Source organism: Theobroma cacao, chromosome 2, assembly GCF_000208745.1.
Source record: "Theobroma cacao cultivar B97-61/B2 chromosome 2, Criollo_cocoa_genome_V2, whole genome shotgun sequence".
Taxonomy (NCBI): domain Eukaryota; kingdom Viridiplantae; phylum Streptophyta; class Magnoliopsida; order Malvales; family Malvaceae; genus Theobroma; species Theobroma cacao.
In genome coordinates, this window is record NC_030851.1 from 36839379 (window position 1) to 36866073 (window position 26695).

Here is a 26695-nt window from a genome sequence, read left to right on the forward strand (position 1 = left end):
TAATAATATTTAAATAATATAAAATATTAAATTTTTTAAAATATTAATAATAAATTATAAATAAAAATATTAATATTTAAATGATCTATTCTTAATATTTTAAATAAATTTAAATAAATATTATAATAAAAAATATTTCTCTTTTTATCACTTTTTTTTGTTTTTTTAAAATTATTTTTACTAGACATTGTAATAAATCATAGTAGCCATTCTTACCTTATTTCATTTCTTCAACCAAACTAAATAATAACATTTTTAATTAATTTTTACTTTATTCTATTAATATAGAATGACTATTTTATTCTATTCCATTCTATTTTACAAACCAAATGTGTAGCTTTTTATTAGACTAGGGTTAATTTTTCGTACTTATAAAAAACATTTTTGTCTTATTAATTTTAGAGACTATTCCATCAAGAATGAAATAACAAATACCATGGGAGGTTGGGATCAGCTAAATCGTGATTTTGAAGAATAGAGATTGTAAGGAAATGGTTATTGCTTGGAACATTTAACAACTAAATGAAGGAACAAATGTGAATAGAGGGGAACGACTTAATCATTTTCCCAACTAAACATGTACTTCGATAAATCCTTTTTTACACTTTTTGTTTTGTTTTACCAAAGCCCGTCAATATTGAATTATGTAAAAAGAAGTAATTTTTTTTTTGTTATTTAAATAAATATATATGAGATAAATTTTGTATTTTTTATTTATGTGAGATTCATGACATTTTTTACTCAAAAGGAATAGAGATTCACTTTCTATTTTGAGTTTACTACTTTTCATGGAATGTTACACATTAATAAAGATTTAGTAAATTCTGATGTCAATTTATCACAGATTTGTACTTTTAACTCACTAGTTTCTGTTAAATAGATATGAATCAATCAAGTTAAGGGCGATTAAAAAGAAAAATAGTCGTTTATTTTTATTGATACATAAAAACTGTAAATCTAAACCTAAAGTCTTCTGCAGTTGTTCAATTTTTGTTTTAAAAAATTAATTTATAACTATATGAAGTGATAGACATTTCACGGGTGATTGACATGTGTCCAACAAAAGAACACAGTTGAAGATGTTTAGAATTTTAATAAAGCAGTTTGGATTTTTCAAAAATAATTTTAAGGTCATTTTTTCACATTTTAATATATCTTATTTTATTTTGAGAGGATATTAAGGAATTGAAAAAGGGAAGAAGGGGCCGAAAGAGAGTATAGGGAGTAAAGAGCAGAAACAAGACAAAAAAATACAATAGAAAAATTAAAAATAATTTAAATGGGTTATGAACTTTTGGACTTCGATAAGAAAATATAGTTTTGTTTACAAATAATGAAAGTTTGCTCGGATAAAATATCTTTGACTTCAGTAATTTTTTTTAACTATTTTCAATTCAAGGAATATATAATTAATAATAATTTAAGAAAAAAATATTACCATTAATTATGGACTGCCTTTTTTAAGATTTTATTTGGTTGATATTTTTGTTTTTTATTTTTTCCTTCTTATTCATTTTTATCAAAATAACTAAAAATAAATAATAAAATCATAAATAAACCAAATAAAATTCAAGTAATTGCACTCGAGTATTTGTCTCATTAGTTGGTACATAATCTCTTTACTTAAAGAGTAAAGTTTGAATCTCCTCTCTCAATTATTAAAAAAGAACCTAAGTAATTAATTTTTTTCAAACTAAATGTCCGTTTGTTTTGGCTGAAAATATTTTTTAAAAAATATTTTCAAAACTCGGTCGTGTTTGTTAACTTAAAAATATTTTCATTTGGTAAAAAGTTTTACCGGTCAACGAGAAAAAGGCCTATTTACCTCGTAAATTATCTTACGCTCTCAAGCAGTGTAAGACAATTTCCTCTGGTTGAAAAAACAAAGCCTCCTGCACCAAGACTTCCAATCCCTTCTTTGCCATCCCTTCCTCGACCTTCGGTTTCCTCCATAGACGACATGGTTAGCTTCATCCGACGGCCTTTTTCTTCTCTCAATAGCCATGTATGCACTGCCCCCATTCTCCCTCAAAATTGGAAATAAATCTCTCATTTCTTCACACTTTCTCTTGAGTATTTTTCATAAGATCTTCTATTTTTCATATTCTTCAAAGATCTCTTAGGTCCTTGTCTTCTTCTTACCCCAGTTTGTGTTGCACCGCCACTTGCTATCTTTGTTTCCCTTTGACCTTCTAGCTTCGATTTTCCATATAATTTGGATATTAACCCATTTGGCTTGGTTGTTGGTTCATGTGATCTATGACTGATGATGTAGATGGATTGCAACTCAAAGCCCAAGAGTTCTAGGACCTAGGTTTTTGTCCTTGGATCTTTGCTCTTTTTCTAATAAAAAAAAATGTGGTGGTGATATTATTCAAGACTTTTGATTGTCAATGTTGTTAGCCCAATAGTTAGATAATAAAGAATTAGTGATCTTTGAGGGTTACTTCTTCTCCTCTGGTGGCCAATCATCTTGGGTAGTTTTCCTTTAGTTGAACTAAGGAAATTGAGGTTAAGGCATTAGTTCTAATTGTACCATTTTTTATTTTACTGTGATATAAAATAATACCAGGTGAAAAATAATGCAATAAGTAGTAGGATTCTATTATTATCTTTAAACTGATGCATAGTTTTAACAAACAAGGGTTTTGTGGCTTTAAACTAGAATTTGAAGTTTGTGAAATCTATAGAGTAGACTAAGTAGCTTTACACTCTAGAAGCTATTTTTTACAGCAAACTCACCTTCAAATTTATAAGAAAAGTTGAAGATTATAAAATATTTATAATTTAAGTGATGGTGAAAAATATTTTTCACGAGATCATCCAAATAATAAAAAATATTTTTTATAATTCATTCAAATAATAAAAAATATTAAATTCTTTTATAAAATATTTTATATAAAATTTTTTTTCTTAAGCTATTTTACAATTACCAAACAGATCCCAAGTAAAACACTTTTGGATCTTTAATTTGGTGAAACAAAAAAGATAAATATAAGGTAGAATAAAAAGGAAAAAATTTTAAATTAATATGAAGTTTATAGATCTTTATTTATTTTTTTTTAGAATTTTATTTATTTGTGAATATTTATAATTTACTCATCAAATATAAAATCATGTATTACACGTGTTAATAGATTTGTTTCTCGTGATTTTTTTAAATTAAACGAATTTAATTATCACCATTATATATTAAAAAATCATAAGACTGTAGAAAATACTAAAATCTTAACAAAAAATTTAAAGTTTTAAATTCCAAACATTTCAAAAAATTTGGTAATTGGTAAAATATTAAATTCATTTAAATAAAAAATTAATAATAATAATTATTGTATAATTGGTAAAACATTTCTCCTATAATTCCTAATTTGAGATTTAAATCAAATTTAAAATTAAAAAAAAAAGAAAAAAAAAGGAAAGTAAGATGTGTGTGAAGTAAAAGCGATGAGACCAGTTAGAAAGAAGCACGTGTAGAACAGAAGGAGTTGGAGCGTGGTCGGGTCGGGCAGACAGAACACAAAAAAAGAACACATAACTCAAAAACATATATATATATATATATTATTGTACAATTTAACACATAAATAACACATCACCACTCATCTTACATCTAATACCTCCTTTCTCTCTCTCCCCTTTATTTCTCTCCTCTCCTACTTATTTATTTTCTCTTCTCTTTTTCATTTTAGCTTGGCCTTTTTTTTTAATTTTCCTTCCTTCAACCCCAGCCTCAGCCCAAATCTCTGCCCTGGCGGCTCCTGCTTCTCCCCCTCCTCGCCCTACATACTAATCTTAAATCTTTCTCTTTCTCTTTCTGTCTTTAAAAGTTTCGATCTGATAAAGAAGGATTTTTTTTTTTTGGGATTTTGATAATATTATTAAAGAACCCGTCATGGTAGCGGCTACGCAACAACAACAACAACAACAACTGCAGCAGCAGCAACAGCAACAACAGAAACAGGCGGCGGCGGCGGCGGTGGCGGGGGCTACAAAAACATCGGCGGAGGAAGAGGCTTTGAAGAGGAACACCGATTGCGTTTACTTTCTTGCTTCTCCTTTGACCTGCAAAAAGGTTCCTTTTTTTTTTCTTCTTAGGGTTTTAGAGTTTCAACAAGATCTTGTTCCTCCGGGGATCTTGCTTTGATACTTTAATTAGGGTTTCAGATTTAACCTTTCGCTTTCCTCTTTTGAATGGCTCTTTGTTTAGTTGTTTAGTTATTTGAATGAAAAAGGTTAATATTAATTGGAAGAGTGATTTCTTTTTTGGAGCAGTTCAATGGCTAGATCTTGCTAGTTTTATCTTTAGTTTTTTAGTGGTAAAACCCTAGTCAATCTTTCTCTTGATGTTCCATTTAGATATAGAAAAAAAACGATTGCTTTTGCTGAGAAAGGTTTGCTGTTAAATGTGTATTTATTTTCAGAACTATTGTTAGTCTTGAGACATTGATGTTGTAGCAGGTTGTGTATGATCTGACCCTGTTACAACTTTAAGGTATTGGTGTAAAAGACGGGAAAAGAACTTAAAAGGATATCAATATATACACTAGGCAACACTGATGTTCCTTTCAAAAGATTCATTTTAAGGGTAAAAAAATAGTATCAGTAGAATTTGGTGTTTCCATTGCTTTGCAATCTATGGTGCCATGTTTGAGATTATGTGTAGTTGCATCATATCTGTTACCTTCATTTCAATGACTGCAGCTTTTGTCTTCCTATTGTAGTTTCACTTTTAAATACTATATCTTGTTTGTTTCCGTTGTTTTTGAATTCCTTTATTAGAAATTGGTTTTGTGAAGTTGCTGTATACAACAGTTGATGGTTAATACAGAAAGGAAGAAGTATCCTTGTTAACTATTATTTATGAAACTTTTTTGCATCGTGTTGTTTACAAGAACCAATTTGTTTCTAACGGCATGGAGTCGTGTTATGATTTGTTCATGCATTCAAAGATGCAGTGGGCATATCGTATTTACTGCAATGCGCTTTTTGTTCATTACTGGTCGTTGGATTTTGTAACTAAAATTTCTTTTCTTTTTTCCATGTCTATAGGGAAGTGAATGTGAGTATCGTCATAGCGAATATGCCCGGGTTAATCCAAGGGATTGTTATTTCTGGTTGAATGGTAATTGCTTGAACCCGAAATGTGGATTTCGGCACCCTGTAAGTTTCTTCTCTTCTCTTGCACCAACAATATAATACATGTGCTATGCTAGTCTTGCAATTTCTTATAGGGAGTTTTATTTCAAGCCCATTGCAAGTTTTGAAAGTGAAGTTTGACAAATTGTGGACAATCAAATTAAAATACTTGCTAAGAATTTTTGTACATGCTCTTGGTAACATATGTTGTCCTAATTTACTTGTGTTAATCTGATTGTGTCTTTCAGCCCCTTGATGGCTTGTTGGGAACGCAAGTAGCAGCTTCAGCTGGTTCTTCCATTTCTTCATCACAGATGGCAGCAACACCAACAGCTGCTGCTCATACGCTTTACAACCAGGGTGCTTCTTACAATTCCAGTAAACAAGCAGTGCCATGTATTTTCTTCCAAAAGGGGCTTTGCTTAAAAGGTGATAGATGTGCTTTTTTGCATGGTCCAACTGCAAATAATAAAGCCCCACAGCCAGCAGCGGCTACTCCTGCTACTGAGCCTCATTCTTTGAAGAAGGCTTTTGGTGCCCTTGAAACGTCTCAGTTGCAGAAGTTTCCCCCAAGTAATGTCTCAAAGACAGTTGGAGTATCTCTTGAAGGTAAACCTGCTCCGAAAGTTGAAGCTGTTTCTGCTAGGACTGGTGCTGGAATTGAGAGAAGCGTGCCATGTCCAGCAGGCTCAGATGAGGAACTTCCTCGACACAAAGGAGCAAATATTACTCAAGTTGTTAATGGTGGCTCTGTGGGTCGTTCCAATCGCTTGCATCAGGCCCATGCATCAGTTGAACAGAGTTTTCATGCTGGTAAGGACACTGATGAATTTTTGAGGGAGTCTTCTCCTGGTTTTGATGTTCTTGTGGATGATGAGCTTAGAGATTCTGATTTCTACCATGGCGAAGATCAATATGGAGGTACGAGAGGACATGAGGGACGGAATGCGAATGAATATGACATCGGTCGCTCTGCTAATTATGATGCCATGGCTGATGTTGATCGAGAAATGTTTCGTGATGCACGAGGCTATGATTCATTTGACCATGTGCAAGGGCATTATGGTTGGGACCAACAGAGGGCTTCATCTGAGAGGATATCTCTGGGCCCATCTACTCTGGAAAGAAGGGGTTACTCAGTAGTTGATAGTCCTGATCACGTTGAGGAGTCGGATCTAAGATATCATTTATCTAAGCATAGGAGGTTTAATGGCCTGAGGTCTGTTGTCAGTCATGATCATGCCTTCGAAAACCATGAAGAGGAGCGAAATTACCGGGGTTCTCTTGGAGACTCTCACCATCTACCTGGCCATGAGAGTTCCCTTAGTAGTCGTCTTCGGGGTAGAATAAAGCTTCCAGGGAGATCTCTTGTCAATGGGACCGATTTGCATTCTGAAAGAGAGATAGAACGGGGACGAAATTGGGGCCAACTCTCACCGGGAAAGCCACAAGCCTCTTCCCACCAGGGCAGGCTCCGTGACAGAATAAAAGGAAGGGTGGAAGGGGAATACAACAATAAAGAAGGTCGAAATTTTAGGGGTCCAAGGACTAGAAGAGATATAATGGATGAGAGCAATGCTAATTTTGCTGGTCCAAAAAGTCTTGCAGAGCTGAAAGTTGGGAAGAATACTGAGAATAAGGAACAGCAATCTCTTGGAAAGCGAAAGAACATAGAGGAATATCAACAAACTGAAGGTGATCTTTCATTTGAAGGGCCAATGCCTTTGAGTGAGATTCTGAAGAGAAAAAGACAATCTGGAGCTGCAGCTTCTGGGAGTGGTATAGCACCTGTAAATAAAGAAGACATTAACCAGAAACAAAGCAAGGAAAGCTTGATTGGTAGCTCCACTAACACAGTAGTATCACCAACACTGGAAGAGGCCAACAAAAAGGAAGAATCCAAGTCCACAATTGCAGAGAGTGGAAAAATGGAAATTGTGCATGGTGAATCTTCTCAACTACGCAATGCAAGTAAGCATGAGGCTGAGGATGGGATGATTGGGGATGAGAGGATGGAAGATCATGAGCTCGAGGCAGACGACCAGAGGGATGGAGATTATTATTATGAGCAGGGTGATGAAGGGGACTATAACTACGAGGAGGGTGAAAACGTGGACCCTGAAGAGGAATACATAGAGGAGGAAGATGGTGAGGATGGTGATGACTTTGAAAAGAAGCTTGGCGTCATGTTTTCATGAGTTGTGAGTAGATGGAGATGGTCAGATAGACTCCTCTCAGCTTTTCCCTTATGATTAATGTGGTTTTGTGGAGGACCTTTGAAGCTCATTTAGGTTGCTTCTTTCTGATCAAGCAAAGAGCAATTTCATTGTAGAAGTAGGGACATTAAGTTTTGTTCTTGTATCAAGTAAAACTTTCTCATTGTATTTAAAAAAACTGATTGAATGGGGATTCTTCTTATGCTTGAGGCCTTTTGTTGTGCCCTCCAGTTGAAGTTAATTATTAAGTGCATGACTTGAAAAGTAGAAAGATAATAAGAAAATTTTTGTTCATCTCCGTTTCTCTATTTTATTCTCTGCTATAACATTTCCATAAGTTCCATATACAATGTTCGAATTGTTTCAGTATGTTGAAGAACTTGTGGCAGTGTCAAGCTGAATGGTGCAAGTGACCAGTTAGTACCTGAATTTGCTTGCCTGGTACCTGATGCAACCTTTAATGTGGCCCAGATTCGTTAGTCCAGTTATCCTTTTATGTTAGAATCTTGAAGCAGCAAAGAAAAAAAAGATCCTTTTCATAGAGAGAAAGACGAGTGGAATAACTACTTTGCACTTTATATGCCAAAGCCATCTCATCCCACTTAGCAATCGGCAAATGGTGAGATTCCCATGGCTTTTGAATTTGATTGGCATAAAGGCTTCTTCAATCTTTTAGGTTAGGCCCTTCAATTTTCATGCTCTCTTCGTATGATTATGCATGTACACATATATCAAAACATCATGTCTAAGGGACAACAGTATGTGATCCTGATGGTGGAATTACTAACCTCTCAAAAGCAATTTCATGGTTGGATTTAATTATCCTTCTTGAAGTCAAACCAAACTAACACATGCATATGTGTATAAAATCATACAAGATTAGATTATACTTTTAACTTAATCTGTTATATCATCAAGTAACACATATCTTTAAAGTGGCTGCATAATTAATTATTCAAGTAAATTTACTAATAACTTAATATCTATACTATATATAAAAAAATCTCCAACGGAGTTTTCATATTTAGTCACATGAAGGTTTCAAGAGGGATTGTGAAGCTTGAATAAAATTTCTAACACGACTCTCAAATTTTGCCACATGGACCCCAGAGGAGGGAAGCTGTGATATGTTTGATGAGTATAAGCTGGGCCGATTGTATACAACGTATGGGTTTACCTCCAGTATTACAAAAGAAAAAGGAAAACCTACTCTCACTCTTTCTTTGGGTTGGAGCGGGCCCAGACACTGAGGCCCGAAATCTCATCAGCAACAGCCTACAGTCAATCATCCATTGACCTACCCCTTCTGTACAGTGTTAAACCCTAAGCATTAGACAAAACCTAGAAAACCGCACGTCCGACCTCAACTTTGTACAAATTTGTTCAAAAATGCAATCTCAGCTTCGAAGATGAAGCTAATCTCAGCAGCTCTAAGTTTCTTCACCAAAATGCTTGTATCTCTTCGCAGCCTCTTCCACATCAACCGCAGAATCCCTGTCTGTGTCAGAGTAAGCCACCCTTTTCCTCTCTTTCAAAACTCTCGACCCCTCAACTTTTTCCCACCTTCAAATAACTCTATTATTGTTTGCCCTTTTATTTTACTGACTAGTTTTTTCTACATGATGAAGTTCCCATTTGGGACAAAATGTAATAGTAATACCCATATTTTTCTAGATGATTTTAATAGGGAATCCATGTGTAAAATCATTCAACAAGACCAGTGGAATGACCCAAAGATTGTAACTTTGTTTGATTCAAGCTTGGCACCCATTTGGGTTTCTAAGATTTTGGTTGGTTTAAAGCAGGAGCCTAAATTGGCATTGAAATTCTTCAAATGGGCGAAAACCCATAAAGGGTTTGGCCATACAAGTGAATCTTATTGTATATTGGTTCACATTTTGTTTTATGGTAGAATGTATTCTGATGCTAGTGCTATCCTTAAGGAATTCATTTTGTTGAGACAGAGGGTAGTCTTGCCGGGTTGTGATTTTTTTGATGTTTTGTGGTCTACAAGGAATGTTTGTCGATATGGATTTGGGGTGTTTGATGCTTTGTTTAGTGTTTTGGTTGATTTGGGAATGCTTGAGGAGGCTAGCCAATGTTTTTCAAAAATGAAGAGGTACAGGGTTTTGCCTAAAGTTCGTTCTTGTAATGCTCTTTTGCATAGGCTTTCTAAGACAGGGAGGAGGGATCAATCTAGGAGGTTTTTTGCGGAAATGATTGGGGTTGGGGTTGCTCCATCAGTATTCACATACAATATACTGATAGATTATATGTGTAAAGAAGGGGAATTGGATACTGCAAGAATGTTATTTGGACAAATGAAACAGATTGGCTTAACTCCGGATATTGTCACATATAACTCCCTTATTGATGGATATGGAAAGGTTGGATTATTGGATGAAGTGATTTTCTTATTTGAAGAGATGAAGAGTGTAGAGTGTGCGCCTGATATAATTACATACAATGCCTTAATAAACTGTTTTTGCAAATTTCAGAGGATGCCTCAGGCTTTTGAGTTTTTTCGTGAAATGAGGAATAAGGGGTTGAAACCAAATGTTGTAACTTATAGCACATTAATTGATGCTTTTTGCAAGGAAGGGATGATGCAACAAGGGATTAAATTTTTAGTTGATATGAGGCGGGTTGGTCTTTTACCTAATGTGTTCACATATACTTCTTTAATTGATGCAACTTGTAAAGCTGGCAGTCTAACCGAAGCATTGAAGCTGGCTAATGAGATGTTGCAGGAAAATGTTGACTTGAACATTGTTACATATACAACTATAATTGATGGTCTTTGTGAAGCAGGGCGAACAAAGGAAGCAGAGGAAATTTTTAGGGCAATGCTGAAAGCTGCTTTAAAACCTAATGTGCACATTTATACTGCCCTTGCTCATGGCTATATGAAAGTTAAAAAGATGGAGCATGCCTTGAATCTTTTGAAAGAAATGAAGGAAAAAAGCATTAAACCTGATCTGTTGCTGTATGGAACTATCATTTGGGGCCTATGCAATCAGGATAAGATCGAAGAAACTAAAGTTGTCATGAGTGAAATGAAGGAATCCAGACTGAGTTCAAACCCTGTCATATACACTACAGTCATGGATTCTTATTTTAAGGCAGGTAAAACCGCCGAGGCATTGAATCTGCTAGAAGAAATGTCGGACCTGGGCATTGAAGTTACAGTTGTGACTTTTTGTGTATTGGTTGATGGTTTGTGCAAAACAGGATTGGTCCTAGAGGCAATTAATTATTTCAATAGAATGTCAGAGTTCAATTTGCAACCTAATGTTGCAGCTTATACAGTATTAATTGATGGCCTTTGTAAGAATAATTTCATTCAAGCAGCCAAGAATATGTTTGATGAAATGCTAAGCAAAAATTTGGTTCCAGATAAAACTGCTTACACTGCTTTGATAGATGGGAATTTAAAGCATGGAAATTTTCAAGAAGCTTTGAATTTGCAGAATGAAATGATTGAAATGGGCATTGAGCTTGATTTGCCGGCTTACACTTCCCTTGTTTGGGGTTTTTGCCAATGTGGTCAGTTACAACAAGCAAGAAAATTTCTGGATGAGATGATCCGGAAGCATATCCTTCCTGATGAGATTCTTTGCATTGGTGTATTAAGGAAGTACTATGAGCTAGGACATGTTGATGAAGCCATTGAATTGCAAAATGAAATGGCTAAGAGGGGTTTAATTACTAGCCCCATCCATTATGCAGTTCCAAGTGTACAGCCATAAGGTCTAATTGTTTAGTCATCCACAATTTATTCGAGCTGTGTGGAAAATCTGAATCAGAGGGCAGAGATCTACCATAATAAAAGATAAGAGCCTGAGGTATACCTAGTAGCGAGGATGCAAACACATATGAGCAGGTTCGTTGATGAAGGATGCTTCGAAAGGTCATTATTTTAGTGATGCAAAATCTGCCACCAGAACAGGTCTCATTTTGGAGTAAATTGAACTTTTGGTACATCATGCTTGCCAGATCAAGTCTTCTATACTGGTGAGTGATAGTGACAACTGAACTTTTTGGTTTCTTCGATTTATTCTTCTATAAGTAGAAACAGTGGGAAATGTGGATCTTATCACTGCATAGTTTTTATTAGATGAAATTACAGTATTAAGACTGTCTAGAAAGAAAGATGACCAAACTATATTTGTTTCCCATAATCTCCTATATTTGCTTTTATTTCTTATATTATCATGAAATATTGATAGTGATAGGATTCTTCCTTACTTGGAAGGTTTAAAAGGTTGAGATCATGGTTCTAATATGTAAAAGCAAATAAACGTTTCCTGAAAAGATTTGAAAACAGCAACAAATTGTGGCTGCTTGACAATTTAGATGAGTGAGTTAAAAGTATTGTCATTATGTCTGACTGTATTTGTCTCTCCTAATTCCTGATCCTCTCCATGTGATTTGGGATTTTTGAGCTGCATACTCATGTCTCTCCTGCTCCTAATGTCAATAACTGCCATCAAGTTACTGGCATTTTTTTTTTTTTTTCCTTCATGAGCATGCATCTGTAGACTGTTTCTGTTGATTAACTATTTGTGCACTCACGAGATCTGAATACTAACTATTGATTTCTTGGCGCCATAAGAGACTTTGTCTGTGTTCACTTAGCTGATTATCATAAAACATTCTTGATGAGATTGTCCCAAAATCCTTTCTTACTGTCTCTAAATTACGTTCCCTTATGTTATTCTATATATAATCTTAGAACATGACCAAACCAACCCCATTCCCCAGCCTAAATGAGAAAAAAAAAAAAACCAACAAAGTGATGAATGTTAATGGAGTTTTCTAATGCTTATTGGGTTCCAAGCTTGAAGGGTGATGTTAATAGTGTTTCTTTTTGTCTTAATAGATGTCAAGCCTGAAGGCTGACAAGTAAATCAGATGAGTTCTGCATTCCATTGACGATTATTCTTCTTCAGGTGATTGGCATCTTTACTCTGACAAAAACCTTATCTTGCCCTCTTGAGTGAGAGGGTACACAATGTTCTTTTAAATGTTTTGTCAATACTTCTCGGTTTTTATTAATAACTAGTATATATTGTCCTTTGCATTGCACGTGAATACCTATATCTTTCTCTCTATTTAAATAAACAATTATATGTAAAATACAAATGTTTCTGAAGTGTAAAGTTTATTGTCTATAAATAAAAGATAATTATAATTAAAAGCAAATTATATATAAAAATTTAATGTTTTAATTGTATAGCATTGAAATTTTGTAATATTAATATATAAATTATTCAATAGTGTTAGAATTAAGAAAAACATTTTTCAATGAAAATCCTTTGATGCAATTAAAATCCTATTACAAATTAGATCAACTTTATTAATATTTATAATAAAAAATATTGCAAATGGTAATTTGGAAATATAATGAACAAATATAACTATTTTCATCGGTCAAAAAATTTTTCAACATCCGCACTTTTATATATATGACACTCAACAAACCTTGTTTACAATGTGCACGCTCCTGGTAGAGCGCCCAGTCTGATTTTACATTATTTCATATATGTCACAGGAAGAAACTTTTCTGAATCTTTCTTTTATCTTATGTTGAGATGTAAATAATTTGAGGAGAGTTTGTTGTTTTAGAACGTCAAGGCCTCTTTCATCAGTTAAGACATGTTTTTCTCCATTAGCAATAAGAGTTGCTTTTCAGCTGATCTGTATCATGCTAGCTACCATTGGTTTCATTTTATTAAGTTCTTGTCGACATTTATTTAGGTGAAACTGAAGGTTGATTCTGAGAGAGCATACAGTCTTGTAGTCTGTTTGTCAGCGCAGATAGAGAGACTTAGAGCAGATGATGCTGTTCTCTTTATCAGGTAATGTCAAGAGGCACAAACTGTCAATTCCATGTTTATCGATGAATCATGTATTTGGGTGAATGTCAACAAAATTCTTCAATGCTAATGACATGTTAATGTCAGCCTTACAGGCATGTTGTTGATTAGTTTTCTTGAATCTCCATTCAAGTTTGTAGCATACAGTTATAATCTCAAATGAGCATGTCTTGACTTTGGACTTGCATAAATTGTGAAAGATTAATAACTATAAGATGCATTCATGCCAACTCTCTGTGTTTTTTAAGTAAATAATTAAACTGATGTATTTATTGTAGGAATGAATGAACAATATTCCTTCATTATAATCACTTTGGTTCAAAGCTCCGGCAATATGTGCACAATGGAGACACCCATGGAGAAAGCTGCCTGCTCAGTAGTTGATACCACCAGGATGATTTCAGGGGCCTTCTGCTTTGAGCCATTGAGGACAGCATATGAAATGAAATGAAATGAAATCACCAAGATGATTTATATCATTGTGTGGAAATTCTTTTGGATTTTTATTCTTTACATAGTTATGTCAAATTACTTTTTAAGTTGTATTTAGTTCCAGATAAGTGTGAATGTGCTTCAAAATAAAGTAAAAATCCACATTTTACCTTTTTTTTTTTTATATCAGAATATTTTGGTTGGTTCAATATGGGAAATTCTCTAGTTAATTAAATAAGATTTACCATTATGGGAATTTGTCTTTGGAAAACAAAGAAAAAGAAAATTTTTTTTTTAACAACCCAGACCAACCGAAACGTACTTTTATGTTTTGTTAAGGAGAAAAGGGGCTATTCATAGCTTTGGCCTAAACAAGGCCTTATCCTAGAGAGCAAAACGACGGCGCCGAGAGCCCAATGCCCAAAGTAGTTATGAAGGAAAAAAGAGTCAAACCCTAGTGGTTTGGAAGGAGGTGTGGATAAAGGGAGCGAGGTTTGGGTTTCAGGTATGGTTTCAGGCTTGGTTTTCCTCTTCAGTTTTGTTTTGTTAAATAGCCGTTAAACCGAAATGTTGGCCTTCCCTCCCCTCCCGCACACTCCAACCAGAAAAAACCCCGAAGCTTCCATACTATGGCTTCCCCTCTGACACTCTCTCTCTTTCTCTTTCTCATTCGCAGCCCAAAACAGCGGAAGAAGAAATTGCTGAATTAAAGGATGGGGAGTAGGATTCCAGTTCAACACTACAATAATTCCTTCATAGCTACTTCTCTTCATGATCTCAACACCGTTGATTCTCGCCCTTCTGACATCGACGCCGTTGATGCTGCTGACGCCTTGGATCACCATGATCACGACCACCACGATTCCGCTGCTGTTGTCTGTACACTATCATTTCTACTTCTTTTCTTTTTGGTTTCTGTTTTTTGAAATTTTTGAATATTTGTTTGTTCCAGGAGTGTATGCATGAATCTTATAGAAATTCTTTACCAATTCACGGCGTTGGAGCGGAGGAAGAAGATCGATCTAGCTTAGACAATAGCGAATCTTCCAGAGGAGCTTTCAATATTTTGACAATTGAAGGTAAAGAAAGAATGAAAAAATATTAGTTTAACTGTTTAGGCTTTTTATAATTTTCCGACAAGGTACGGGCTTCGTTTAATTGTTGATTTTGTTGCAATTTTCAGTTATTTGTTTATTGCTTCCTCACAAGTTGCTATACATAAAAGCAAATGACTAAAATGCAAAACCAATTCTAACATAATTGTTGTAATAAATGTAAAATCATGCGTTTTATTTATTTATTTTTTTTTGAAATTACGTTTTTAGAATATTAATTCTTTAAAAAGTATTATTGGTTTTTTATTTTTAATCCAAATTTAGTTTTTGCAGTTTGAGCAAAAAGCAAGTAGTAAAAGTAAAAGGCAAACAGGGCCTTTGAAATTGATTAGGAAATTCTGTGAATGGGAGTTGACTCTTTTTTTTTATTCTAAAATTCAGTATTTTTAAACCTCAGATGTTTCGCCTATGGAATCAGCAAGAGCCAGATTTCTGCAAATCATAGTGGATCATTTTATTAATGACCATGTGATTGAGGTGGTTGATAATGAGTCATCTGCTGACTATAATACTCAGTCAGGACAAGACAAACTCAATAAGAGAAAGACAAGAGATATACAATATGAGGGGGATCCTAGGTTTGCTTTGCCCTTAATGTATGTTGCCAATCTCTATGAAACTTTAGTTAATGATGTAAACATGAGGATTGCTTCCTTGAATGGAATTCGCGATAAGACCATTGGGGTAGCCCTTGAAGCTGCTGGTGGTTTGTACAGAAGGTTGGCTAAAAAATTTCCTAAAAAAGGTAGTATTCTATTTTGCTTAACACTATGAGGATAATGTCTTATTACATTTTCTTGAAAATGTAATTTGGCCCCTTTAATTGATTATAGGTTCTTGTATATATAAAAGAAGGGAACTCGCAACTTCTCTGGAAACAAGGACAAGGTTTCCAGAATTAGTTATACAAGAAGAGAAGCGAGTTCGCTTCGTGGTAGTCAATGGTTTGGATATTGTTGAGAGACCAAATAATGTGCCTATTGAAGATGCTGAGTGGTAAGTTCTTCCTTTGGAATTTGATTTTCTTTGCTTGTGATGTTCTTTCTCATTTTTTAGCAGCATGGCTCTTTTTTTTTCCTGACTAGTTTATCAGTGCCATGTGTGCTACTGTTTCTCAATCTCTCATTAGTCTTGTCAAGAACTCAAGATTGCTTTCCTTGTAATCAAAAGTCAAAAGTTTTGCTGGATTTCTTATGACATGAGTCACTTGGGTGTATGGAGCAATTTATCTTAATACGAATGAAAGCCACTCTGTTCTGCACAACTCTGGCATTAGGCTAAGAAACTATTTATGTCGAACCAAACCTGGTAACTTTTGGTTGAATATCTTGATCTTCTAGGTGTTATGTCTCACCTTGTTTGCTTATTCCTTGGTTACCATGTTATCTTTATCTATAGTTTCTTTCTAATGCACCATTTTTTCCCCCTTCGTTTCCCATGATAGGCTTTTATTTTGTGCTTTGCTGCAGTTCTGCTATGTTATTGTTATTTTCTCAATTGCATGAGGGATGTAATCATGTTGTTTGCCTGTACTGTTGGCTCTTTTTATTGCACCAAAATTTCCCCCTCCTTTCCTATCATAGGCTTTTTATCTTAGCTTTGCTGCAGTTCTGCTTTGTTGTTGTTATATTCTCCATTGCATGAGGAAAGTAATCATGTTGTTTTCTTGTTCTGTTGGCACCTGGCTATTATATTCTCCATTGCATGAGGAAAGTAATCATGTTGTTTTCTTGTTCTGTTGGCACCTGGCTATGTACTAAGTATCTTTATATTGGGTTTCATTTTCATGCACCACTTTTTTCCCTTCCTTTTCTATCAAGGATTTTACCTTTTAGCTTTGCTGCAGAATCATTATTTTTATCACCTGGATACTGAATTATCTTTATGTATGGAGCTGTTTCATGCACCGTGTTTGCTTTTCCTTGCCATTAGAGGCTATAACTTTTGCTTTGCTGCAGTTTTGCCATGTTGGTATTGTTATAACTTGATTGTATGAGGGAAGCTGTTGACTTTTTGGCTCTCATACCATTGTGTGTTGCTTTATTTTCTCCTTAGTCTTTATCTCCTCAGAGATAAGTTAGTTTTTCCTGTTTGGAGAAATACTGATTTCTTTCCCATGCATTATAGTTTGTTTTATACCATTCTTAACTACCGACAAGTGACAACATTTGGACTTTGAGTTTGAGAGACATTTTTTCAATATGCGTTCCTCTCTCTGACTAGGTTTCTATTGCTGAAGGTTTAAACGACTGACAGGTCGGAATGAGGTTGCTATCTCTGCTCAAGACTATAAGTTTTATTCTCCAAGGCATAAGTACAGGCGTGTTCCATCAAACACAGTATCCAACATCTCTGCTTTGCCTGTAAGATCTGTACCCTCTTTTCCAAGAATAATATGTGTCATCTTTGGACAATGTGGTCTAGTTGGATGTTTTCTGGAAATCTAATTTCCAATTTGCATTAGAACTCAGTAGCATTTATGATTGTAGATCCATTTTTATAAAGTATGTACATGGACGTGAAACCATTTAACACATACCTTAATGGTGCATTATCTGTTTGAGGATTACATATAGCTTTGGGGTTTTTTTTTTTTTTTTATCTTTCCCTCTCTCCATCTCTCACTGTAAGTTAAATATCTCTTTGTTTGCCCCATGATGTCAGAAGATTGTATATGATATATAATGAAGCACTAAAGCTATCTTTACTGCAAACCTTAGCAACTAAAGTTGAATGCAGAGATATAATGTTGTAATCGTTGTATATTTGGCAGACATTCTCTGGCACTGATAGTTCTTCTCCAATGTCTACCCCTCAAGGGTTTCACACCGTCAATGAAGTAAGAGCTTCCTGTGAAATGAGTATATGCTCTTTGCTGTTAGAGTTGTTTATGCTAGAGTTTCCATATAACTGCATAAACTTTAGCATGAAAAGAATGTGTGTGCGTGCGTGCGTGTGTGTTTTAATAGAAATCTTAGTTTTGCCTGCTCCCAGTGATTGAGCTGTTGCAATGGAGAGCTTTTTAAAGCTTTTGACAACAATTGGTTTCATTATTAATTGAAGAGTATTTGCAGCAAGTTCAATTTGATATCTGATTTTGCAAATCTGTTGCTATTATTGGAGAATCAGCAGCAGACTCCTTCCAAGCATCATATACCACCACTGTCGCATCAGCCCCAGTTTCATCCTATTCATCAGAACCATCATCAACCAGTTCACCAAAATCAGCATACAGCTCATTTTCCCCAGAATCATCAATGTGGTCCGCCGTCACACTTACCTGAAATTAGTCATGCGCACCCATCATCAACCATGTCTCAACACATAGCTTGCTTACAACCCCTAGCAGGGGGGCATGTTGGAGCACGTTTGCATGTTATGGTGAGGCATGAATTTACTTATTTTTCAGTGGCTATCCTGTTGTTCTAATTTCTTATTGTAAATTGTTTCCATCTTGCTGCTCTAGCACACACAATAGGTGATGACTTTAGGGAGAAGGGAGGAAAGGTCATGTTGCTGACATTATACTTCATGGCAATTTGCATATCTATTTAAACTTGTATAATAACAATGAGAAATACCGTATACGTGATTTTGGTTTAATACTCTCAAAATTCTTAATGTGAGCCTGCCACATTAATAGATGGAATTGCCATTAGTATGACTTATGAGAGATTGGCCCAAGAGGTGATGTGGTTAATGATAACATCAGTGTTCTTAGGAGCATTTCACCCACAATTCTTTTTACTACAATCCTGCAATTTTCCAATCACAACAAAGAATTATGTATGGGTCCACCACTTATATGTGCGGGCTCCATACAACATTTTGGTGGACCCTACATAATTCATGATTGTGATTGGTTAATTGTAGGAGATCTGCTCCCATTGTTCTCATGGCTGTTAAACAAAGATGTGATGCTCCAAACATCAGCAAAACCTACTTTATCTGGCCAAGAAATTTTGGGGGCTCAGGATTGCAGTTGATTTTCATGAGGAATCAGAGGACAGAGAACATAAAATAGGACACTGAAAGCTTCTAAATAGCAATAATAGTGTTATTGCTATTGTGCTGGAATTTCTTCTGAAAACCCAAATGATGGAAGTTATATATTAAAATTCTAATTTATATTGTGGAAATTGATGATGCCATTGCCATACTAAATTTTTACCTTACAAATATTAATCTTTAGAGTGGTAAATAATTTAGTTCTAGCTCATAAAGTTGTGTATAATCTAGAGTTATTTATTGAAGGAAGTTGATGCCGGGATCACGTCTGGAAACTGTTATTAATACATGTTTTAAATGTCACCATCTATTCTTTAAAGGAAATTTTCTGTTTTGAACTGAATTAGGATGCCTGTTGTACTTCTTCTAACCATTATAGAACTTATACGTACTCCCTAGGTTGATTTTTGTAGGGACTTTGATTTCAGCCTTTCTGGCATGGAAATACTAGCTTCTTTGTGCTAGTACTTGTAAATTTATGAGGCTTTATTCTTCAAAAGTTTCCATATGCCAAGTGAATGATTTATCTGCTATGTCTACTTGTAAGTTATCAATTTTTCTATAGATAGTCCATATGTTTAAGGGGTTTGGCTCCTCTCCATTCCTTCAATACTCCCTTAATCACTATTCGACTATGTGGGGTCCAGAATCGTCCCATACTTGTGAATGGTGGTGATGCATGTATTGGAGAAAATGTAATGGAGGGAACTCAGCCCCTTTTATAAATGCCTCTTTTCCCATTGTTAGTCTAGCCTGCTAGCAGAAAGAAGTCTTCAGGCAGGATTCATGTCTGGGTTGAAAGTGTTGCTATGGTGTTTTTTCCCCAGAACATTCATGTCTACCAGGAGATTGGCCCATTGTTATGTCTTTAATTGGAAATTGCTTTGTAGGGTAGCTTTTGCTTGTTTTTGCTATGGCAATGAATGTGCTTCGATAAGGCTTTTGATAATCATTGAACTCTATAGACCTTTTCTGATCTTTTATTGATGAATATTTTGGGCTCCATGATTGCATTGTGTTGATTGTGTTTAGTAATTTACATGATTTTATTTTTCACTGTGAAAGCATAAAGGAATGTTTATGCTTTTGCTAATGTAAAAGTCAATACTGACCTCCTGTGTAATGCTTACATTTCAGCCTACGAGCCCAGCAAAATTCTGTGATGAATGTGGGGCGCCATATCTGAGGGAAACATCCAAGTTTTGCTCAGAATGTGGTATAAAGAGGTTAGGGATATGATGGAGTTGGTATGCTGTATCCGAAGACCCAAAGTCATAGTGATCTTCTTTAATTATACTGTTTGATGTTGAATTTTGGATCTTTCCCCCCTAATCTGCAAATATCATCCAGTCATGTAAATAAGTAGTTTGTCCCCAAGGAGATACACCCAGCAGTTAGAACTTCAAGGGACTTTAAACAGGTTCAAATTTGTTCGGTTTTGTGGGGCTTTCCTTTTGTACAAAAGAATGTAATTAAGCACATTTGGTCTGGCATAGAAAGCCAAGGGCATATAAACTATTTGAAATGGTTAATTCTTAAGGAAACCTATATTTTGTTCCGTAAGGTTTGGGGAAAAAATTACAGTCCAGTCCCCATTCGAAGTGTAAGGGGATTTCAATGAAACCTATGTGGTCCATGAAGTAGCAGCATGGGCATCTTGTTGTAACTTATCTGGTGCAATACCCATCTCCTCCATCCCTGAAAGCCTTCGAATGTGAAGAACGAGTACTAGTAGTTGGGAAGAAAAATAATAAAATAATAATAGTAATAGTACTTGAGAAGAAACGGCATGGATTGGAATGCAGTCTAATCTGCCAAGTCTGGAGTCCCTCGGAAACTCCCACAAAATCCCGCTTACCTCTGGCTTTGGCTTGCAGCTGCAGGCTGCGGGCGTACGTACCTCCCCTGCTTTATCATATTTTATAGTCCCACCCACTTCCTCAAATTCTTCACCTAATTTAATTTTATTAGGTTTACATAAATTCAACCTCCCCAAATAGAAATCCAGGACTCTGACTCCCTTTTCCGCTTTCTCCTACCTTGTGTTCTTCAGAATCCAAAGAAGAAAAACCCTGAAAGCGCTAGCCATGAATCCCACTCTAGCCACATTATCGGCGCCGTCCCCTTCTTTCCTCCGTCTCAAATCACTTTCTTCTTCCACTTCTTCAGCTTCATTTCTCGCATTTCCTGCTCCCAAACCCTTCAGGCTTAGGGCTTCTTCAGCGAAGTCTGATTCCTTTCCCAGTTCCAATCCTAACAAACATACTCAACCCCTCACTCAAAAGCTCCAGTGCTTTGCCAAAACAGCTATTTTACTTGGTGCCACCGCTTTGATGATTGGGAAATTCTCCCACTTCCCGGCCAAAGCTGAGTCTCCACCCACAATGACTGAACAAGAAACTTCCGGTCTCGAGGATGGAGAGCAACAAGAAGAAGACGCCCAAAACCCGGAACAAACTTCCCCACTTTCAGAGTTTCTGGGATCTAATAACGAGGCCATTGAAGCATTGAAGTACCTTTTGGAACAGAAGCTCGAAAACGGCGAAGACGAAGAAGCTCTCACAATCTTGAACCGTTTGGTTTCTGCTCAACCACAGGTAACTGATTGGAAATTTTTGTTGGCGAGGCTGTTAAGCGAAATGGGTCAAACGGAGAATGCACGGAAAGTGTTCGAGGAAATTCTTAGGACGAATCCTCTCTCTTTCGAGGCTTTGTTTGAGAATGCTTTGTTAATGGACCGTTGTGGGGAAGGAGAAGCTGTGATCAAGAGGTTAGAAGAGGCTTTAACGATTGCCCAAGACGAGAAGAAAGTCAAGGAAGCAAGGGATGTTCGACTGATAATGGCACAGATACAGTTCTTGCAAAAGAACGTGGAGGAAGCTTTGAGGAGTTACCAACAATTGGCCAAAGAAGATCCAAGTGATTTTAGGCCGTATTTTTGTCAAGGAATGATATATAGCTTGCTTGATAGGAATGCTGAGGCTAAAGAACAGTTCGCAAAGTATAGAGAGCTTTCACCAAAAAAGTTTGAGGTGGAAGGGTATTTGAGGACATCTTTATCAAGAATGAAATTGTTTGGGACCAATGAGAACTGAGTTTTGGGGGGTTTTAGGAATTTTCTGGCATTAAGGTGGTATACAATTCTAAGGTAATAATCCTTTGCCTTCGATAGATTTTGTTGATTAGTGTTTCATTCCTTTAAACTTTGAAGTTGAAACTTTGTTTTAAGTTTCAGAGGATACTCAGAGAAATAAGATGAGAGTTTTTGTTAAAAGGAAATAGTTGTTTGATGACAATTGACAGTTTTTGGCTTCAATATTTATAAATGATAAATGATGTATGCAAGGGACGTTGGTTTCTTTTATCATTCACTGCAGAATAAGGTATGTACTCTATTCAGTGTATAACTGTATTAGGGGAGGTTTCTAACTTTCCATTAGAGAATTAAGAATCTATAGAGATTTGCAGAGTGAGAGGTAGCAGTGCTAGCCCGTCCTAAGAACCACACATGCAAGTTCCCCTGCATGCGGCTCACTTATTGCTAGCCTATCTGCTAGAGCCAAGCTTCGGCTGTGACAGCTTGTCGTTTTTGACCATCTTATTCTGTCACTCGAGATCCAAGTCAGCACCGGCAAAGATCTCTTGATTACCCACGGCCAGGCTGTGTTGGAAGCAAGCTACCTTTCGCTTATCTCACTCCCTTTCTTATTATTAGTAAAATAGGTTGCCCCTTTCCTCTTCCTAATAATAAGGTGAGCTTCCAAAGTTCCTTCCTTCGGCTGAGTAGATTGTCTTCTGTCCAATGTGGTACCCTTCTGGTTTTTTGGTACCCATTGGGTTACCTTGTTTACAGGCCGACCTCATGGCAGCAAGAAAAAGTGTTGTCCCATTCATTTCTTTCGAGGCATGCAAACTCCCATAATGCCCCAAATCACATTTCATGAATAGAAAGGGGAAGCCATCTCATCCATCAGCTCCTCTCACGGACCCTTGCAGTTGTACAAAGCGTCCAAGCACAGTTCACTTGTGTTAGTCAATCAAGAACTTTGCCACCACTCCTTAAGGTTACCTGTTGTGTCAAAAGCTTGCATTGTTTCCCACGATTCATACCTTCCTCTTACTTCCGAAGGTAAGGTAATGAGCTGACATGGTGGCGTAGGAGCAAACATTGGGTGGTTTGCTGCAAACCCAGTTCAGACTATAGATTCCACCATCAAGTTAAATAAAATGAAGTTGATGCAGTGGTTCATAAAATAAGAATGGATGTGTTCTCAAGTCATAGCACAAGTTCTATGATAACTCTCCAAAAATTAAAGGTCTATTCCATAAGCAAAGTATGTTATATACTACTGTGAATATAGTTAGTTAAGTTCTCTAGAATTTTTGGAATGCTTATCTTCCTATGTATTCGGCCAGATTCCTCTTGTTTTTCTTAGATTTATGGTTCCCTCGAGGTTTGCAAGTCACAGTAGCTTCTGAAGCTGGCTTCTTACCCCTACTGCATTCCTCAGTCATACACATCACATTGGCCACAGATTCATCAGATATAAGATTTTCATCTTGCTGCAAGAATAGCTGCTTCAGAAAAGGCTCCAGTGCAGACCTTGCTGAATGCAGCTCCTCGCAAAGGGCTCCAATTATTGAAATGCTACCTTCAAGCTTCAGCTCACTGAAAAAATTAAGCAGGAGGAACTTCTAAGAAAATACTGTGAACTAATCATTTGGTGTATAAATGGAGTCATACAACTACATATGGAATATGGAAAAGGCAATTAATGCATTACACAGACCTCGGTTCCAGTTGAGTATAGAGTTGCTTCATTTCATCTAGCATGCTGATTGCCTCCCCTGAGAAGTAGTCGTCTTCACTACCTGCAAGTTTCTTCTGCAAACATCCTTCTGTTGCAGCATTGAGGAGGAAAATACATTTTCCTAGGTACCCCTAAAAAGTTCAGTAAAAAGTGATGATGAGATGACGCAAAAATGACAATAAATATGATAATAACAGAAAAAATAATACTAGCAACATAAATTACAAGGAAAACAAGGCATTAAAGAATGCTTGTCTAATCACATGCTTATAACAATTACCCTCATTTTTGAAGCATTTAACATAATGGTCCATTGATCTCTGATGTCACCCAGTGCCTTAAATGCTTCAACAATTTCCCAAAACTTGACATGGTTAATCAGCATGTCACTATCATTTTGATTCTGTGCATTCAAGTCTTGATCTGGCAGAGAACCAGAGCTTAAAGATGGAACAACCTTTGAGCTCTTCCCTTCATCGTAACTGGCTGGAGGAAGTACTTCACTACACAAATTAGCAGGTTTAGGAAACAAGACTCTCAATATTTCCTCCTTGCATGAATTAACCTTCATATCAACAAATATAGCATCCTGGCATGCAAAATTTGGACAGTTTTCCCCCATGCTCACAATTATGAGAGGGTTTCTAATATTTTTGAATGCTTGACCAAGCACATTTATATCAAAATTGAGACAATTATATCTCTGCCTTCTCCAAAGAGCATCACAGAAATCCCAGGGCAGTAGTTCCGTAATATGCTTTTGACCCAGCAAGTCAAAAAGTACATTGAGACACGTACCAAAGTTCAAATGAAGCAAACATAAAATGACAACCAATCTCAAAACCACCAGTGAATGGTACTCCCTCACATTTGTATGAGATTTTCTGATCCAATCTACTGTCTCTCGTTTACAATAGAGGAACTGCTGGACCATTTCAATTACAAATTTAAGAATGACTTCCAAAGATCGCTGCTTAACAGCCACATAACTGGGAGTTGAGCTGGGTATCCCATCCTGGTAGATAAGCCATTCCACAAAAGTAGCCTTGGTGGTGAAAAAGTATCCTTTGGAGTAGGATAGCAAAACCAGATAGCGCTCAACAAGATACAAGAAACAAACTGGTGACATATAATCAGATATGCTCCTCCAGTTAGCTTTATAAGTATCTTGTAACGCTCCATGGAACTTGAAAATAATTGGCTTCGCATTCCCACTTTCTTCAATATGACTAGCAGCAGATCCAGTTGTAGATTCTGAGCTTCTATTTACCCCGGGAAATTTATTGATAGGGCCAGTTGCAGAAACTGGGGGTGAACCTCTATCCTCTTTGAGACTCCCAATGAAGTTCCTCCATTCTGTATTCCATTCTAAACCTTCAAGAATCTTCCCATATAGTTCATTGCTTAGCTGATCAGATCCAAGAATTATCAATGCCACCATTCCAGTTTCCCCATAAGACAAGCTATTCTTTGACCTTATCATCTCAAATATAACCTCTTCAAGTAAATTCTTTGAGATTTCAGTTCCCCTCAGAGAGATCATGTTCTCTCTTAGTGATTCTCGCCAATCAAGAGGAAATATGTAGCCAAAGAAGTGCTTTGTTGAAAGTTGAACAAATTTCATCAGATCCTGGTCCACACATCGATTGTTCAGAAACTTGGAATTCAAGAGAAAACTTGCTACCTCGTAGATATGAGTAAGAGACCTGCTTTGGTAGAAGGATGACTCGTGTGAGAAATCATATAAATTTTCAAGCTTTGTCAAAACTTGCAGGCCAACAGAGAGTAATTCTGAACACCAATAACTCCTTGCAGCTGAGACAAATTGATGGGAAGAAATAGAAACCAGCTTCTTGTTACTGCAAACATATTTGTCGTCCAGTTTACTCAGCCATTCAGCATCAGAATTCAGCACAAGATAGACTGTATGTGGATTATTAAATTGTCTCCACACATCAAAATAATTCAAGCAGAATTCTTCATATCTTCTGTAATCACTAATATCTTGGATTTCAGCATGATCAAGATACTCAAATATCTGCATAATTTTATCCTTCCAGAAATTCCAAAAGTAGACCAGTGTCTCGGTGGAAACCTGGTTACTAGAAATTTGCTCTTCTGAGTAGCTTGCTTGATCAAAGACCAATTCATCTATCCATTCATATTTTGAGATATTTAATTGAAGGTGATGATCTAGAATCATTCGAGCAGTTAATACTTCACCTCGGGTGCTCTTGTGCCTCTGAGAAGCACTTAAATATTGTTTCATCAAGAATAAGTTGCTTGGCTTATTCAGTAAAATGTCAGCCTCTGAACAAACAAGCCCATAAAATTGGTTTGACAACTTCTTTGCAAATGACTTGGCTTTTGTTAGAAGCTTCTCTTTCTCTGTGGACTGCTTTAATGGCCATCCTGTGCTCCCAGCTAACCAAAGAGAGTTAGCAAACACAAACCAGAGAATGAGAATTGCGGCCTCCTCAAATTGTGCACCCTTCCCAAGCAGATCAGCCCCATGTAGAAGTTCACCTCTCAACTTTGCAATGTTTGCTGCCTCCAAGAAGTTCCCTGATTCCTCTTCCAGATACAGAAGCTCATCAAAACACTCGAAGGACTGCAAGAATTTTCGTATTGAACTCATTGAATCAAAAGCTCTAACATAATTCATCATTGTTCTCTTGTCATTAAGCTCATGATAGTGACGTGCAGAGCTCTCCAAAAACTTTTGTTTCAGCTCCTCCATATCCTTACTTCTTTTAACCATTTCGTCATCTGCATTTACATGTTGTTTCCAGTACTGAATGTACTGCAAGCCCATGTCAAAGAGTTTCCCTTTGGTACAAACAGACAAGCATTTTGAGAAATAGTTGCCTCTTGCATACACTTCTGCTGCAGCCTTGTAACATCCAGCAAGAAGAAAACATTCTGCAGCTCTCTCTAGAGCAGATTCCCCACATTTTTCGAAATATATTTGACCTGCATTTCCAAAACATTACTTTCAGAATGTCCATGAACACTTGTACAGATATATACACACACACATACACACGAAATAAGAGCATATAAACAATCGTAGATTAAAACACGATATAATTGTATAA

The 26695-nt window shown here is 36.2% G+C and overlaps 5 protein-coding genes across 9 annotated transcripts; 4 read left to right on the top strand and 1 right to left on the bottom strand.

The window, feature by feature from the left end:
• On the top strand, positions 3671-7646 carry LOC18609910 (zinc finger CCCH domain-containing protein 17). Its single transcript, XM_007045265.2, has 3 exons — positions 3671-4072; positions 5050-5160; positions 5385-7646. The coding sequence occupies exons 1-3, from the start codon at positions 3893-3895 to the stop codon at positions 7332-7334; spliced, it is 2241 nt and encodes a 746-aa protein (XP_007045327.2). The 5' UTR covers positions 3671-3892; the 3' UTR covers positions 7335-7646.
• On the top strand, positions 8680-13872 carry LOC18609911 (putative pentatricopeptide repeat-containing protein At2g02150). Its single transcript, XM_007045266.2, has 4 exons — positions 8680-11366; positions 12235-12304; positions 13113-13213; positions 13510-13872. Exon 1 carries the CDS (start codon positions 8762-8764, stop codon positions 11099-11101), a length of 2340 nt encoding a protein of 779 aa, XP_007045328.2. The 5' UTR covers positions 8680-8761; the 3' UTR covers positions 11102-11366; positions 12235-12304; positions 13113-13213; positions 13510-13872.
• On the top strand, positions 14071-20452 carry LOC18609912 (uncharacterized protein At2g02148). 5 transcript variants are annotated; one of them, XM_018115508.1, is made up of 9 exons: positions 14071-14168; positions 14340-14538; positions 14616-14742; positions 15176-15523; positions 15612-15774; positions 17018-17141; positions 17552-17617; positions 17902-18159; positions 19924-20452. In XM_018115508.1, the coding sequence occupies exons 2-9, from the start codon at positions 14377-14379 to the stop codon at positions 20023-20025; spliced, it is 1350 nt and encodes a 449-aa protein (XP_017970997.1). In that variant the 5' UTR covers positions 14071-14168; positions 14340-14376; the 3' UTR covers positions 20026-20452. The 5 variants fall into 5 exon arrangements, with proteins under 5 accessions (XP_017970997.1, XP_007045335.2, XP_017971000.1 ...); XM_007045273.2 differs by having other exon boundaries at positions 17908-18159; XM_018115511.1 differs by having other exon boundaries at positions 17911-18159.
• Positions 20552-22153, top strand: LOC18609913 (protein SLOW GREEN 1, chloroplastic). The gene has a single exon (XM_007045274.2). The coding sequence runs from the start codon at positions 20874-20876 to the stop codon at positions 21879-21881; it is 1008 nt and encodes a 335-aa protein (XP_007045336.2). The 5' UTR covers positions 20552-20873; the 3' UTR covers positions 21882-22153.
• LOC18609914 lies at positions 23036-26692 on the bottom strand. Its single transcript, XM_018115507.1, has 3 exons — positions 23878-26692; positions 23577-23728; positions 23036-23455 (listed from the first exon to the last, which is right to left on the bottom strand). Exons 1-3 carry the CDS (start codon positions 26410-26412, stop codon positions 23179-23181), a joined length of 2964 nt encoding a protein of 987 aa, XP_017970996.1. The 5' UTR covers positions 26413-26692; the 3' UTR covers positions 23036-23178.

Excerpts from the sequence above, each read along its gene's own strand:
- LOC18609910 (XM_007045265.2), top strand. The coding sequence starts at position 3,893 with ATGGTAGCGGCTACGCAACAACAACAACAACAACAACTGCAGCAGCAG. Across the intron at positions 4,073-5,049 it reads CTCCTTTGACCTGCAAAAAG|GGAAGTGAATGTGAGTATCG; the intron begins GTTCCTTTTTTT and ends CCATGTCTATAG. Across the intron at positions 5,161-5,384 it reads AATGTGGATTTCGGCACCCT|CCCCTTGATGGCTTGTTGGG; the intron begins GTAAGTTTCTTC and ends TGTGTCTTTCAG.
- LOC18609911 (XM_007045266.2), top strand. The coding sequence starts at position 8,762 with ATGAAGCTAATCTCAGCAGCTCTAAGTTTCTTCACCAAAATGCTTGTA.
- LOC18609912 (XM_018115508.1), top strand. The coding sequence starts at position 14,377 with ATGGGGAGTAGGATTCCAGTTCAACACTACAATAATTCCTTCATAGCT. Across the intron at positions 14,539-14,615 it reads ACCACGATTCCGCTGCTGTT|GAGTGTATGCATGAATCTTA; the intron begins GTCTGTACACTA and ends TGTTTGTTCCAG. Across the intron at positions 15,524-15,611 it reads TAAAAAATTTCCTAAAAAAG|GTTCTTGTATATATAAAAGA; the intron begins GTAGTATTCTAT and ends AATTGATTATAG.
- LOC18609913 (XM_007045274.2), top strand. The coding sequence starts at position 20,874 with ATGAATCCCACTCTAGCCACATTATCGGCGCCGTCCCCTTCTTTCCTC.
- LOC18609914 (XM_018115507.1), bottom strand. The coding sequence starts at position 26,412 with ATGGGCTTGCAGTACATTCAGTACTGGAAACAACATGTAAATGCAGAT. Across the intron at positions 23,729-23,877 it reads TAAATGCTTCAAAAATGAGG|GGGTACCTAGGAAAATGTAT; the intron begins GTAATTGTTATA and ends TGAACTTTTTAG. Across the intron at positions 23,456-23,576 it reads TATACTCAACTGGAACCGAG|TGAGCTGAAGCTTGAAGGTA; the intron begins GTCTGTGTAATG and ends TAATTTTTTCAG.